At 41.4% G+C, this 14,751-nt stretch overlaps 1 protein-coding gene and 1 long non-coding RNA gene across 5 annotated transcripts; one reads left to right on the top strand and one right to left on the bottom strand.

The window, feature by feature from the left end:
- Window positions 1-385: 385 nt before the first annotated feature.
- On the bottom strand, window positions 386-8,375 carry LOX (lysyl oxidase). The gene is made up of 6 exons (XM_031507423.2): window positions 7,638-8,375; window positions 7,109-7,217; window positions 5,684-5,821; window positions 3,240-3,396; window positions 783-878; window positions 386-623 (listed from the first exon to the last, which is right to left on the bottom strand). The coding sequence occupies exons 1-6, from the start codon at window positions 8,353-8,355 to the stop codon at window positions 504-506; spliced, it is 1,338 nt and encodes a 445-aa protein (XP_031363283.1). The 5' UTR covers window positions 8,356-8,375; the 3' UTR covers window positions 386-503.
- Window positions 8,313-14,229, top strand: LOC110479176 (uncharacterized). Of its 4 annotated transcripts, XR_004149374.2 has the most exons (4): window positions 8,557-8,612; window positions 10,915-10,991; window positions 12,923-12,989; window positions 13,984-14,229. It is a non-coding gene; the product is annotated as an uncharacterized LOC110479176 (long non-coding RNA). The 4 variants fall into 4 exon arrangements; XR_004149375.1 differs by lacking the exons at window positions 8,557-8,612; window positions 13,984-14,229 and adding an exon at window positions 8,313-8,382 and having other exon boundaries at window positions 12,923-13,144; XR_004149376.1 differs by lacking the exons at window positions 8,557-8,612; window positions 13,984-14,229 and adding an exon at window positions 8,410-8,464 and having other exon boundaries at window positions 12,923-13,144.
- The last annotated feature ends 522 nt before the right edge of the window (window positions 14,230-14,751 follow it).

Below are 14,751 nucleotides of genomic sequence, written 5' to 3'. Positions count from 1 at the left end.
CTCTGTGTGAGTTTCACAGATACTAAGGTACAGTAGATCTACCATGAGGACATTTATTAAATGAATTTGCCTTTTTGGAGGAAAAAATGTAAGAAAGGCGCAATTTTGGCATTGTTCAAAATTTTAAAGAGCAAAACTAAACGGAGGATGTATGAAAGAACTGTTTCAGGGAGAGTGCTGTGCAAGTAGCAGCAGTGAAGTAACATGCATGTGTGGGATTTTGCAGAATGTCTTAAAGAGCACTGCAGCTACTCAGTTGTGTGTGGGTGTGTAAAAGGGTATTGAATGATCCTAGAAAGGTCCTAACGCAAGTACAAAGAAAGTGTGTGAGCCAGAGGTTGTTATCTGGCAGACCAGACAGGAGCAGCAATTTTGGAAAGTGTTACATATTCCAACAGCACAAGCACAAGAGCAAAACTCCCACAAATTTTAATATTCCCAAAACCCACAGAACAAAATCCTGACAGTGGGGCACAGTGGCAGAGAAACCACCAGGGACGCACTTACGGTGAAATTGTGCAGCCAGAGGCGTAGGCATGATGGCCCGTATAGCGGATGTCGCAGCGGACAATGTTGTTGGAGTAATCAGATTCAGGCACCAGGTAGCTGGGGTTTACACTAACCTGGAGGGGAGAGAGCACATTGCTATCTGCTGCCATGCTTCAGCTGGTAACTTATATGACAAAGGATGCATGTAAATTATTTGCTTATTTCAGTAGGGAAAAAAAAAAAAACAAACACTCCCCAAAAACCCCAAACTTCCCCATTCCCAATACACTCACCTTCAGAATGTAATTTCCAGGTTTTACATCAGTAATATCAATCCACTGGCAATCTATGTCAGCATTGTAAGTGTCGTAGCAGCCAGGGCTCAGACCCTTAAGAATGAAGTTAAGATGGATGTGAACAAACATTAATCTTTAGAAGTAGTGATATTCTAGATATTAGGGACACTCAGACTGAAGTTCACTTAACTATCACAGTTCACTTAGAAAATCAATCTTATTTTTAGTTGGCATTTTATTTGTGTGTCTAAAATAGAATACCTACGTCTAATGCACCACTTTTATAGACTTTTATAGCCCTTTATTACTACTGGATAAAAAACACCTATAATATTGACAGTTGTGCATCTGTGAGGTATCTGTATTTTCTTACAATCATTTGTTACAGTACTCCTTTTACGTAAAAACTGTTAATTATATCGTTTCCCATTCTTTACATAAGATCACAATACAATAAAAATAGACCAAAGACTGGAGGTAAGTATCTGTAAATGTCAAGTGAATATCTTCTGAGGTCATGAGTACAGACAGACTTGATCACCATGTTGGAACCTATCTCTATCCTTAGGAATGATGCAACCTTTTGCTATGGATGTTTGAATAGTAGGGTTAAAGGCCATTTTCACATTGAGCTTTCCATGGAAATGGTGTCTCTTCAGGCAAATAGTGACACAAGAATTTGAGGGAACTGAAAATGTAGCCTTTATTCCAGATCCACATTTTTGAAAAATTCTTTGTTCTTAGGAAAATGAGTAAGAATCCCCATATATGAATGTATTGGTGGTTCAAAGCTAGTATCTTTAGCTGTGGCCAATACAGATTGCTCTAGGCAGAGCTGATCTGTTCTGGCAACACACAGAGTGCAGAAAACCCAAGTCCTGCAGGAATTCCCTCTTGACCCAGCTGGTGTTCAGCTCAGACTCTTGCATGTTTGTGCCAAGTCTGAGGCTGGAGGAAAGTTCTATATTCCAATTACAAACCCCTGAAATATGGGCTTCCAGTGGAAATGCTGACACAGCCATTATTCTAGTGACACAAATACTCCAGCTGTAAAATATGTATGTTACTCAGTTAGATGTCATAGTCTACAGAAGTAGAAAAGGTCTTTATAAAACCTCTTCAAAGCCTCTTTGTATTGCAGATCATTCATTATAGTTAAAATGTGGACACGTCAGCCAGTGAAGCATAGCTGTCATTTCTCTGTAACAGAATAACTACCTTCTAGATGAAAAGCTGCAGAATAAGGGATACAGGTTTATGTGTATGTATGGCCACACAGAGTTAAACCACAGATCTGTCAAAGCTCAGTGTCACATCTCTGACAGTGGTCAGCAGCAGATGCTTAACGAGGAAAGAGCATAAGGAATGGGATGTGTAATGTCAGGCAAATTCCCTCCACCAGGCATTTAACTGTATTTAAGGCATGGGGTACCATCAGATTTCTGTGTTTAATAACATCTGTAATTTTGTCTAAATTCTTCTTGAGCCCATGGAGATTTCTGATCTCTGCAACATCCAATGGCAAGGAATTTAATACTTCATTCATGTGTCCAAAGAGCATACCTCTCTGTTTTAAAGCAGAAACCTGAAAACCTGTCAGGTTCATATATTGTCAGAAACATCAACAACTGTCAGTATATATCAAAAATTTCCTCTTTCAATCCACAACCAGTCAAGTTTTGGTCTTACTTCTGGTTTTCCAAAATGGAATAGTCTATGAAATCTCTTAGTCATACTACACTGCTGATCAACCTTGTTCTGCTGGGGTTGGCTGGTTAGGACTTTTTAAGTTTTTCTTTAGCAGTTCTAAGGGGTAGTGATGCAATATTCGAGATAGGAGCCTTGCATGGATTTGTCTGTCATAAAGGTATGTTCTATTTTCCATGTTCTCCTGGAAATAAGCCCTGGCACCTGGCTTTACATTTGTATGTAGCCCATCATAACAGCAACATAACTGCCACTCTCTTTAACAACCTCCTGCTGTATGGGCACAGAACAACACTCTGAGATTTCTGTGCCATGCTGCCAGCCAGCAACTGCAGGTGTTAATGGAATCCAGCACCTTACAGCTTCAGACTCTGCAAGGGAGAAAATACCAGCTATGAACTCTGGCACCAGCCAAGGACATCAGTTTGGGGGACGGACATTGGGAACAGCTTCTTTATGGGGTGTCTTGAGTGCCCCTTAGCAAGCCTGACCAGTCCTACTGCCATGAGAACTTGTGGTGTGTTTTAATATAGTTCAGTTACCAGTGGTGCTACACTAGTGAGTGTCACTGCCCTTTAATAAGAAACCCACAGTTAACAGCACGTGGGTGAATTATCAGTCTCCAGATCAGTATCCTGGTCTCTATAATGGGGAACTCCAGAAGCTAGTTAGGGCATCAGCTAATTTATGATTGGCATAAAAGTTATCTAAACACAAACACGTGGTTGCCTCCAAAGCAGCTCCTACCTGTGTGTGTGCTGTACATGCATACCGTCTGTAGTATCCATAATCACAGGAAGTATCTTCAAGGCAGAAACTTGCTTTGTGTCCCTCAGCAACTTTTCTATGTGAGCTCGCATCCAACAAGTCATAGTGGCTGAATTCATCCATGCTGTGATAATGTCTGTTAAACCATCGATACATTATTAGAGATGGATCAAATCTTATCAATAACATTTTCACATATTCCAATTTGATCTACATCCTGTTAAATCTGGACAAATTTTATTTACTACCCAAAATGTGTGTATTAGTATACTTTCCTACTACTGACCACTCAATTTACTCTAATTTTCAAGTACAACATGTCATCCTATAAATAAATAATATTTTTAATTTGTTATGGTAATAGCAGCACTGTTTTTCCAAAATTTTGTTTCACCTCTTTTCCAATAACAATATCAAGTATTAAGTAGTTCATATTTAAATTTAAAATCTTATAAGTGCTTTTAACCAGAGGTTTGCTAAGAATGCTTATCTTACATACTATAAATTCCATAGAAGTTTGCTACTTGCTAGTAAAATCCCAACAACTTGGTTTCACATTTCCATGGCCCTCAGACAATTAACATATTCGTAACATTGGTGAAGACAAAATCTGCATAAAGAAATGAGCTATGTACTAGCAATGCAGATTTCATTCAATATCAATTATTTTTACAGCCTGTAGTTAGTGCTGTCTCTATTTCAGAAGTATGTATGCTTTTGATTTGGGCAAAATGATGAATTTTTCTTGCTTTCTCACAAAGTGACTGTGAGAGTTACTGTGGAGTTTTAAGACCTTGTATTCTTGTAATTTCACCCTTTCCAAGTGTGTGGGAAAATAAACTTGTCTTTTCTACCTGCTCTGTATCTTCGCAGAATTTGGCTGCCATTACTTTTGAATGCTTTCAGCTCAAGAGGTATATGAGAAAGGCCTAATTTCAAAAAAATCAAATATATTGGTAAAAACAAAGCAGCACAGGAGCCTCACAAGCAGGCAAATCCAGAACACTAAAATAAATCCACAGATGATGATGACTAACACTGATGTCTGATGGCTAGCCAAAGTAACTGGCAGTTAAAGTTCATTTCCAAATGAGTTTGCTTTACTATTATGGAAATGATCATGAGATGCATTCTTTTGTAGGCAACATATTTTATGTTCAAGAATTGAATCAACATCAGACACACTTTGCATCTGAACAGTGATAGCTGGGCTATTGTGGCACAGTAAGAAAATGTTATTCTACAAATGGAAAACTTCAACTGCTCTCTACCCATTTCATCAATTTATCAAGTTGTAAGAATGAGGGTTGGGGAAGTTTTGTTGTTGGTTGAAATTTTTTTCAGGGATAGAGTTTAACTAAAGCATTTTTGGAGGCTTTTTTATTAGGTTTGATTTAGTTCTAGCTTTTTTGACGTATGCAAGATTTATAAACTGATGAGGCTTTTTTGAAAATTTGCTAATGATACTCATTTTTCATTCAATACCTAAAGCCTTTGAACCTAGAGAGGAATATTCCACTGGCTCAGAGGCCTTTAGACCAAACCCACATTGCATACCATTTTTTAAAAAGATTCAGTTATTATTTATGTACCTGGAGCAGCAGAGTTGTATTGTAAGTAAGGTGGAAGAAAGTATTCTGAGTAATTAGTTCTAGTATTTTATAACTGCTCCTGCTGAGAAGCAGCAGAAACTGGGACAAACCTTCAAACTCCTGCATATGATTTTTCTGAACAGGTACAAGTTTGCAGTGTTATTTGCTCCTGAAATGTTGAAAATGTTCTACTACATTTTCCTTGCTGTGTTTCCAGCAAATAGACTATTTCTAGAGCAATACTGCTATGTCAAAATATCATAATATATATATATAGAATATTGTTCATAATGGGATCAGTCAACTCAGTAGCTTTCCTTTTCCAAATTAATCAGACCATTCCTTGTGAAGAACTATCTCATTAAATTTAGCTCAAGAAGTATGGGTCACTGTTTGAAATGAGGTGTTATTATAGGGAATATGCTAGTAAATGTACATTTTAGGGTTTCTATTTATTTTAACATGGCTGGGACCTTTATTTACTGATTACACTTAAATGTAAGTGGACTATATGTAAAATAAATGGAGAAAGTGCTACTGTCAAATCTCATTTCAGACTTGTATTTTTATTTAATCTACACTTTGTAAGAGTTTCTTACATATGGATAAGCTTTGTATCATCTTCGTTTCACGTGTCTGTGCTAACATTAATTATCACTACATATACAAAGAGTAATTACCACAACATAAAATTAATCAGATAGTAAAAGGCCAAAGTTTCCCCAGGGTTTCTCTCTACTTCACTTTAGTTCTAGAAAATGTCACCTTATACTTGATAATTTGTTAGTGAAAAGCATAATTAGAAGATGTCATACTGAGCACTTTACTCACTGGTGACAGCTGTGCCACTCCCATGAGTAACGAGGTCTGCTGGGCAGAAAATCCGATGTGCCTTGATTTTTCACTCTTTGGGGGAATCTGAGGAGCACTCGATTGTCATAATCTCTAACATCTGCTCGATAAGCTGAACTGCAATGATGCAAATCAAAGAAAACAAAGGAAAAAGCCATAAGCATGTGCAATAAATACTTCCAAAAAAATGCCTTAGATTGTCCTAGAAGTAACTCATAACAGAGATCTTTTCAGACCCCATAAGCCTCATGCACTGGAGATTCATACAGGAATTCCATATCTTGTGGAAATGCCTGGTGTCAGACCAAGACCTGAGTACATTTCAGACCTGGTTTTAATTTTATAAATGGAAGTTTGACCACTGACTGACTCTCTCTAAGAAGAAGATCACTGCTGAGTTGTAAAATTACTCTGGTTACAAAAAACATAATTTTATTAGTTGCTGTTAACCAAAATAACTCCCTGTGTATGCAAGATCACACAACAGATGTTGATTCAATTGTTTTAAAAAAAAACCTAACATGTATATAAATCAGGCTATATTTTCTTATTCTACATAGCTATTATCTACACTCTTTTAAATATTGGGATATTTTAATCAACTAATATCTAGAAAGAACACTTCAATGAGTCTTCACTGTGATGCTAGCAAGAAAAAACCTGCTATGTCATATTTCTTTTTTCTGCAAGTGAAGAGCAAGCATGACCCTGAAACACAAATTAATGATGTTAATAAATAAATAAGTCTGTTTTGCATGATAAGGTATCAAACAAGTTAAAATGGCTAAAACCAGCCATGTTGATTTCTTTCCAAACAAAATAGGAAAAATCACTCTTTGCCAACTGGACAAGACCTAACTTCATAAAAAAGCTGTTATTTCAACCCCTTAAGAGACTCTGAAACACTTTTCAGAGGGATTTTAGTTTTAGGAGACTTTTAAAAGGCATAGACCCAGAAACAATTAGCTTACTATAATCTTAATAGTAAATTGTGTTGGTTAAGAATAGGGTTTTTGTTGTTCAGTTTTAGTTTTTTTTAAATGAAGTAACAATGGGACTTGTGGGAGTAGAGGAGGGAGATGAAAATCAACAGAATGAAGTCATTTTCTAGGTGCCTCCATTTCACAAAATTCAGAAATGTTCAAGTGAGCCTGGCAATAAAAACATGTAATACAAGTTTCCACAGGTTCTTCAGGAGATTTGTAGCTTTTTTCTCTAATATGGCAGGATTGCTTTCTGATGTGCATACTCTACCATCTGCCACAAATTTGGAACTAGATTACAAAAGGCTGTGTTTCCACAGCCTTCTAGCCTCACCCTTCTCCACTCTTCACCGCGTTCACAGGTGGAAACAGGAGCACAGCAACCCACAGCAAACGGGCAAAATCTCGGGACGATGCCTACCTTGCCAAGCAGTTCTCCTCGGCAGCACATCTCAAGTTATACATGGACATCCTCTGGACATATGTGGACGCCTGGATGTAATAGGGATCCGGGACTAAGTCAGGGAGACCTGCAGTTCATCAAACCAACCACACAACAGTAAGATCAACCCAGGTCACGTTTGCAAATATTTGACAACCATCCTAGTCGTTAGGAGCCGTCGATTTGCTAAGGACCCCTGCTCTCCGTTAACCTCTCAATCCCCTTTGCTCAGGCTTGTCCGAAACACCGCAAACACGACGTCCGGAGCCCCCGGTGGGCTTATCGGCAGCTCGCCCCCCTCCCAGACACTGGAACCAGGCTGCCCGCAGCCCGAGAGCCGGGCGAGCGCCTGCCCGGTCAGGTTTTGCCCCGCGCAAGGGCCAGGCGGGGCCGGCGACCCCCGCAGCTCATCCCGCCGGGACCGGCGTGCGCGCAGCAAGCGGATCCGGGGCCGGAGCCGCCGGCAGGGGAGGGACGGGACGGCACGGGTGGAAAGGAGGGCTCTTACCGTACTGGAAGTAGCCGGTGCCATAGCCGGGTCTATACCTGCTGCCCTGACGGGGTCTCTCGTAGGTGTCGTAGTAGTTGTAGTAGGGGTTATCGTCCGTGTACTTGTAGGGGTTGTAGGGGTCGTCTCCTACCATGACATCTTCCCGACCGGGCCTAAAGCTGCCCAGGGGCGGCAGGCTGCCGGCCCCGGTGCTGCTCCCGTTGTTATCGGTCCCGGTGCCGCCGGCGGCGGCGCTGGGTGGTGGCGCCCCCCAGGAGGCGCTCCGGGCCGCGGAGGTGGCGGCCGCTGGGCTCCGAGGCGCGGCAGCGGCGCGACCCCCGGAGGAAGCCTGGTAGCCAGCCTGGAACCAGTGCCGAGCTCCGGAGCTCCCCCGGCTGCCGGCGGCGGGCTGGGGCTGCGGCGGGGGCTGGACGGCGGCGGCGCGGGCGGCGGCTCTCCGCGGCAGCGCCGTGCCGTTGTTCCGCAGCAGCAGGATGGGGCTGCCCGCCGCCTCCCCCGCCTGCCTGCGCCGCGGGGGCTGGTACTGGGAGCCCAGGCTGAGCAGGCTGTACACCTGCCCGTTGTTCTCCCACTGGATCCGCTGCCTCCAGGCGGCGGGGGGCGGCGGGGGATCCCGGCGCGCCGGCTGCTGCTGGCAGCCGGCGGGCCAGAGGCAGCTCCAGTAGATGCACACGTGAAGCTGGGCGAGCAGGAACCCCGGCGGCGCGAAACGCATCTTCTCCGCTTTCGTGGGCGCCGGCGGGTAGCGAGACACGGGCGAAACCGGGAGGGGAGGGAGCGGGGGGCGGGAGCGAGAGAAGAGCGAGGGGCGCCTTTCCTGCTTGGTATGGAGCCGGGGGCGGTGCGGGACGGCCGAGGGGTGGAGGGCTGCGCCTCTGAAAGGGTCGGGCGGGCAGCGGGGTCTCAGGTGCTGCGGCGCCCGGGAAGTGCCATCGGGCAGGTCGGACCGTCGGAAAGGAAACTCGGCCCGGGGTAGGCGGCGAGAGCGGCTTTTCTTCTCCCTGGTATTTATAGGCGAGGGGATGCGAATGGGAGCCGGAGCAAACAATCAGCCTCTCATCGTCCTCCGGCCCGCGCTGGTGTCTGGAGCGAGGGAAGAAGGAGGAGGAGAGACCAGGGACTTTAAACTTGCTGGCACGCTCGCAAAGTTACACAAGCCCCGCTGGCTGGGCTGACTGCACCCCCGCCATTTGTTCACGTAATGCGGCTGGAAACGTGCGGCCCTGACAGTTCCCCCACGGCCGCCCCCCGCCCGCCCCGCGCGGGGGCGGCTCGGGCCGGCGCGGCGGTGGGGGCTCCCCATCCTCCCTCCCCGTCTGCCTCCCTCCTGCCCTGCCCTGCCCTGCCTCCCCCCGCGCCCCGAGCCGTGCCGAGCCTGCGGCGGGCGGGCGCGCTCAGACACACGTAGGTTGCCAGAGTATGCCGTGGGGCAGCGCCAAAGTATGCAAAGGAAAAATGCTATTAGCTCATCAGCGCTGGAGAGACTAGAAACGGGGTGGCGGGGAGGGGGAAGGGGCCGCTGGCGAGAGAGGAAACATGTTTCTGGAAAATGTACTGGCCGGCACATCTCCCGGGCTGGAGCAGCTGCTGGTAACCTTTGTCTCAGCGCTGAGTAACAGTCGGATCCCGTTGATGACCTCTTAATTAGAAGAAAACCTTCATCAAATAAACTCTTGACTATTGACTTTTGGGTTTTGTGCATATGAGTCACACGAGAAATATATTGGCGATGCTCCACTCGGAGTAAGTTTTCATTGAAAAGTGAAATTTCACATGGGAGAGGCTTAGCCCCATCACCAGAACAAATAAACCTAGACTGGGTAGTGTCTCCCCAAAATCGTGCTGGGGAAGAGGAGCAGACTGCGGCGCGAAAGCCTCTCCCTTCCTTCCTGCTTTTACAAGTTCATCAAGGCTGTGTTTTGATAAGTACTATCACCCAGTCCATGGATTTCAGCCAAAACTTCTTTTGGATTATTTTTCCAAAGGCTGTTTGCTTATGAATCCTTGCAAAGGAATTGAGGGGAATACACAAAAGTTCTCCTTCACCAAAAGTTTTGTGGTGAGAATATTTAAGTGAATCCTGTCAATGATGATCTGTCTGGCTTGCTCAAGGTTTCCACCTTAGGTAGATTCAAGTCATCCAAGAACCACTGCCAGCTTCCCTGGGTCAGGTTAACAGACCACATGTTACTGGCCAGGTGGATATTGCAGCTGCATTTGGATGGTTTTGTACAGTTCTCCAGTCATTTGTTGTGTTGTAGTTTATTTTAATTGCATATTACTTTAAATGGTGTGCACTTCCAGCATTGTGGCTGTGATGGATGGTGAATGCTGACTTACACTGCTAAAGAATTAATAGTTGCAGTGCTCATCTTTAAAGTACTTTCACCACCCGGAAATTAGTGGTGCCACCCTGCATGTCAAAGGTCCACCCGTGGACTGGGGGTCATTAGCTCTGACTGGTGTTGGCACTGGCTGCTCACCACACCAGGCTTGCTGGCTGTGCTTTAACCATAAAAATGGTCAGTCTGCAGAACACTGAGGAGCACAGGGCACTTCTGCTCCAAAGACAGCGAAGTCTTCTTATCCGGAAAACATACCCAATAGCCAGGTGGGTGCTTGTTACCATTGCTAGATAGCACCAAGATGGTGGGAAGCATCTGCTGGAATGGGCCCCCTACCAGAAGAGTAACTGGTGTCAACAGGCATGTTGTGTTAGTTTGGGCAGTCTGCTGCAGAGGTGGTCTGCTTTGGGTTCCCTTATTCATCGCATTTGCAGGTTGCTTATACCCTATGATCTTTCTCATTGTGTCTTTGAAAATATTATTCTCCATTTAAGGGTTTGCCTGGAATGATCAGTGACTCAAGCTGAGTAAAATGGAAAGGTTGAAGATAGGGAAAATGCAGCTCTGAAGGAATGAGATTTCTGTCTTTTTAATCTTCCTCTAAATCTTACTAATGTTACAAACAGCAGGTTGTTGCCCAATATGTGATATTAGACAATGTTTCCACACAGTGGGATTCCAGCCATTTTTTCATATGCCTGATTAAGTTACTATTTTTCATGAAACTAGAGAAAGCATATTTGAGGCTGATATTGTCACCCATCTATCAGCCATTCACACTGTTTGCCATTTTTTACATGCACAAGTTTCATTTTTTAATTAATTTAGGGTTCATAATGCCTGAAAAGCATTATTAGCATCACTAGAGTCATGTCCTTCCCTTAGTATTAGGTGCCTATGTCCATTTAACTACTTTCCTCTCTCCACAGGTTGCCTAATTGCACCAGGTTTTTCCATCATGGGTCTGAAAAGACCATCAAAATGCTCTGTGATCTCAGGTGTCGAGGTAGGATTTTAAGTCTGCAATACTTTAAAAAGACTCATAAGCAAATCAGGTACTGCAACTGCCTCAAAAACTGTCAAGCACTCTGGACTTAAACTTTCTTATGAGGTTGATACAGCTGCTTTGTAAAGTCCAGTTCTGGTAATGATCACAATTAATTTAGGTACTTAAGCATTTGCTTACCCCTTTCTTTTTTGTCTGGAATGACTGGTATGCCTGGGTATTTGTTGCACTAGGGATTTTGATTTCTGCCACCTATAGAAATAAATGCAATGTATATAAACTGAGATATAAAACCTTCCTTCACTAAAAAATGACACTAGTTAAAGCAGGTGTCATACATAAATGCGGTAATGTCTCAGAATCTGGTATCAGGTGGTAACTTGTATTTAAATTTACATTTAATTGTAAGGTTGTAGCAGTCCTCATTCAGATGTTACAAATAGAAGAATATCTACAATGGCATTAGTATCATTTGAAGTTACTTTAATGTGTACTACTACTGTTAAACTGCTAATTCAGTTGTGAATCTTGAAAATGGAAAAATATTAACCTGTTCACCACAAAAATCAACAAAAATACTCCAAACAGAACCAAAGGTATTTGAATTGGGCATGTCTTAATATATGTCCTAAGACACACATTTTAAGCTTTTTTAATCTTGTTATTTGATATGTGTATGAAAAAACTATGATAGTGTAAAAAAGAGGAAGCAATTTTAAATGTCAGTTTACATCAATCATATAATTTTTTACATTTAATGTTATTTTTAAAATATGAGCTCTGTAGTTACGGGCTGGATAATTTGTGTTCTTGTTTAGTCAAAAACTGATGAGGGTCACACACATAAACCAAGAAATAGAAATAATTTTATAAAATCCTAATAAGAAACTAGACAAACTTAATATTTGTTAAGTATATTTATAAACTGATATATTTTCTCTTGGGATTGAAGGGTTATTTGTTGAGGAGTCACTACAAGAAAAATCTTGAAAATAGGGTTTGGTTTTAACTTTTTCTACCTGGGAAATATTCAGTGTACTAAACTGATTTATGCTTGAATAGACAAAGAACTTCCTCTGATTCTTCAATTTGCATAACACTGAGTTGCAACTAGATGATTCAAATTTATCCTTTTTTTTGTAGATCTTATTTGCAATACTTTTTATAACTTGCCTTTTTTTTTGCATTCAAATATAAATTCTGTAATTCTGTTGCTCACCAGAACACTGTGGATTTTTATGAAGCATATTTTACAGCAGGTCCAGGTATCTTTATTTAGGAAGTCACTTGTCAATCCATTGGATTATAAAGTTCCTAATTTTAATGAATTCCCCTTAATAATTGGGATTAAAATGTAAAGGTATTCTTTGCAGTATGTGAACTTCTCTAGAAACTAAGAACACTGAGCACTTTCAGATTCATGTTTGTATTGAGATTTTTTTTTTTAACAAACCAACCTAATTAGAGGCAAGGGTTATAGACTTTTTCTGACATCGGTAGTCTTTGGAGCAGACAGCTAATTATTTTTACAAAAGTTAGCCTTCCAGTTAAATTTAGCTGCCCTTTGTATGTCTGATTTTGAAGTCTCTAATCAGGCAACTTTCCACTACCATAAGTAAAACACAAAAGTAAACTTTCAGACTTTTTTTCGGCTCTGAACTTATAGAGGAACAAATAGATTTTTGTTGATTCAATGAACTTGTCGATTTGTTGAAAAAGGAAAATTATTATAGTTTTATTAGTTCTCGATTCAAAATTAACAGCCAAAATGTTATCAGCCACCTTTACCTTATCTAATATTTTGGGTTTATCTATCTGCATTACAATACCAGTTTTTGGTTGCTTAGTTTTATGCACCATGGGTAGAACTGCTGAATTACAAATACCTGCACCAGATGAAATAAATTAATTGCACTTGTCTATCTCTTCAGGATCTGACAACTTGATCAGGAAAAGCAGCTACAGGATCTGAGACAGATGTTACTCTTTTCTTGCATGGTGAGGGCTGAAGACAAAGCCTTCTGCATTGACTTTATGTGTTCCATTTCTGTATATTTTTTCTAACCTTATTTGTTTTCTATCTTCCAAGATTTCTATAAAAGTGAGATTTTGAAAAACGTGAAATAAAGAGATAAATATGCAGTTACTGCAAATTTGTTCAGAGAGTTGAAAATCCACCAAAGCTTTTTCTTTTCTTATACATCAGCATCTGTAGTAAACCTTCCCTACCTATTGTCTATGTAGTATTCATTGCAGTGTTATATAAGTTGTCTGATGACACATACAAAGGAATAGAAGTCCAAGACACTCAAACTAAAGATCTATGCATTAACATCTGTGATAGGAACTAGAGTTAGCTTCATTTAGCAAGGTCAATAAAATTCAGATTAGATTAAACAGTGCATGGATAAACAGTGCCTTATTGCTTAGGGAGTTCAGTCCTGTATTGTCTCCACAAGCTGAGCAGGTGCTAAAGAACTGCCACCATTCAGGCACAAACACCTAATTTTATTAGGTGTTTAATTTTATTTAATTTCATTTTATTTTATTGAAACTTGTGGATACTAAGGAGAGGTTATTGTGAAAAACACAAACTGGCTGAACAGTTCTATACACAGGCACATCTTTGTTGTGGTAGTGCATAGTCTTTCCTTATGTATATTTTGCACAAAAGCAAGAAAACCCATCTAGTAAGCCTAAACTGAGGAAGGCTTGAGAGAATAATTAATTTTAAATTGAGACATTCACCAGGTTGAGATAATATATAAAGGGAGAGAAATGGATAGCTTTCCAAACCTCATTTTCCAATCCATCTTCAGCACGGGATAAGTGCCTGTAAATCATTAACAAAGGGGAACACTGCCCAACATAATGTAAGAACAGAAAATGTCAGCAGAAATTTTGGAATATGATTTTACTATGCATCTCATCAATAAAAATACTGGATGTTATTTTTTTTTAATAGTGATTTTGTCTTCATAACCATCCCCAGATTTGCATGGCCATCACAGGGACAGATGGCTTTATTTGTGAAACTTCAATGCCTGATGGAAGAATGCCAAAGAAAATTCCTGTTTCCAATCCCAATGTGAGTTTCCATAATTGATATTAGAAAAAAATTAGTGTTATACTGACAAGGCTCAATTAAAACACTGATCAGTATTGCCCTTCATTATGTGAATGTGAATGCATAAAAAGTGGGACACTGATGATGGTAAATAACGAACTGGCAGAAGAACTCCTATGTCTAGGCTTTTAATTGTCTACTTTGTTTTCACTGGAGAATATGTACACAGTAACAACAAGCAACCCCCCTGCACCTTTGCATTAGAGAGAATGTTTAGAGGCATCAGGGACATTAGAAATAGAGTTTGCAGTTTGCATTCAAAAAGAAATGAGGGTAGAATTGAAACAGCTGAATGGTCCAACTTCTCCACAGTGAGATCTGCTTCTAGCAGGACACACGAACCTGACAAAAGTCATCTGGTAAGGGAGGCAGGCTCTGACTTGCGAGTTGTATTATGTCTCACGTTTGCAACTCAGTCTTGGTTACTAGCATGTTATTGACAAGAAAGTATTTGATATTATTAACACCTATTGTTTCTATTTTGCTTATCAAACATCTGTGTTCAGAAAGTTTTATGTGTAAACCCTGAAAAAGGTTTTCTGTGTGGATTACATAAACATATCCTCCTGTCAAGGATGATCTGTCAAGGCATGTGGATAACTGGGAGTTAATTAGAGGCAGCCAGCGTGGCTT

The sequence above is a fragment of the Lonchura striata genome, chromosome Z (assembly GCF_046129695.1).
Source record: "Lonchura striata isolate bLonStr1 chromosome Z, bLonStr1.mat, whole genome shotgun sequence".
Lineage (NCBI taxonomy): Eukaryota > Metazoa > Chordata > Aves > Passeriformes > Estrildidae > Lonchura > Lonchura striata.
The sequence above is the reverse complement of the archived record's forward strand: the minus strand, read 5'-3'. Positions and strand labels throughout refer to the sequence as shown.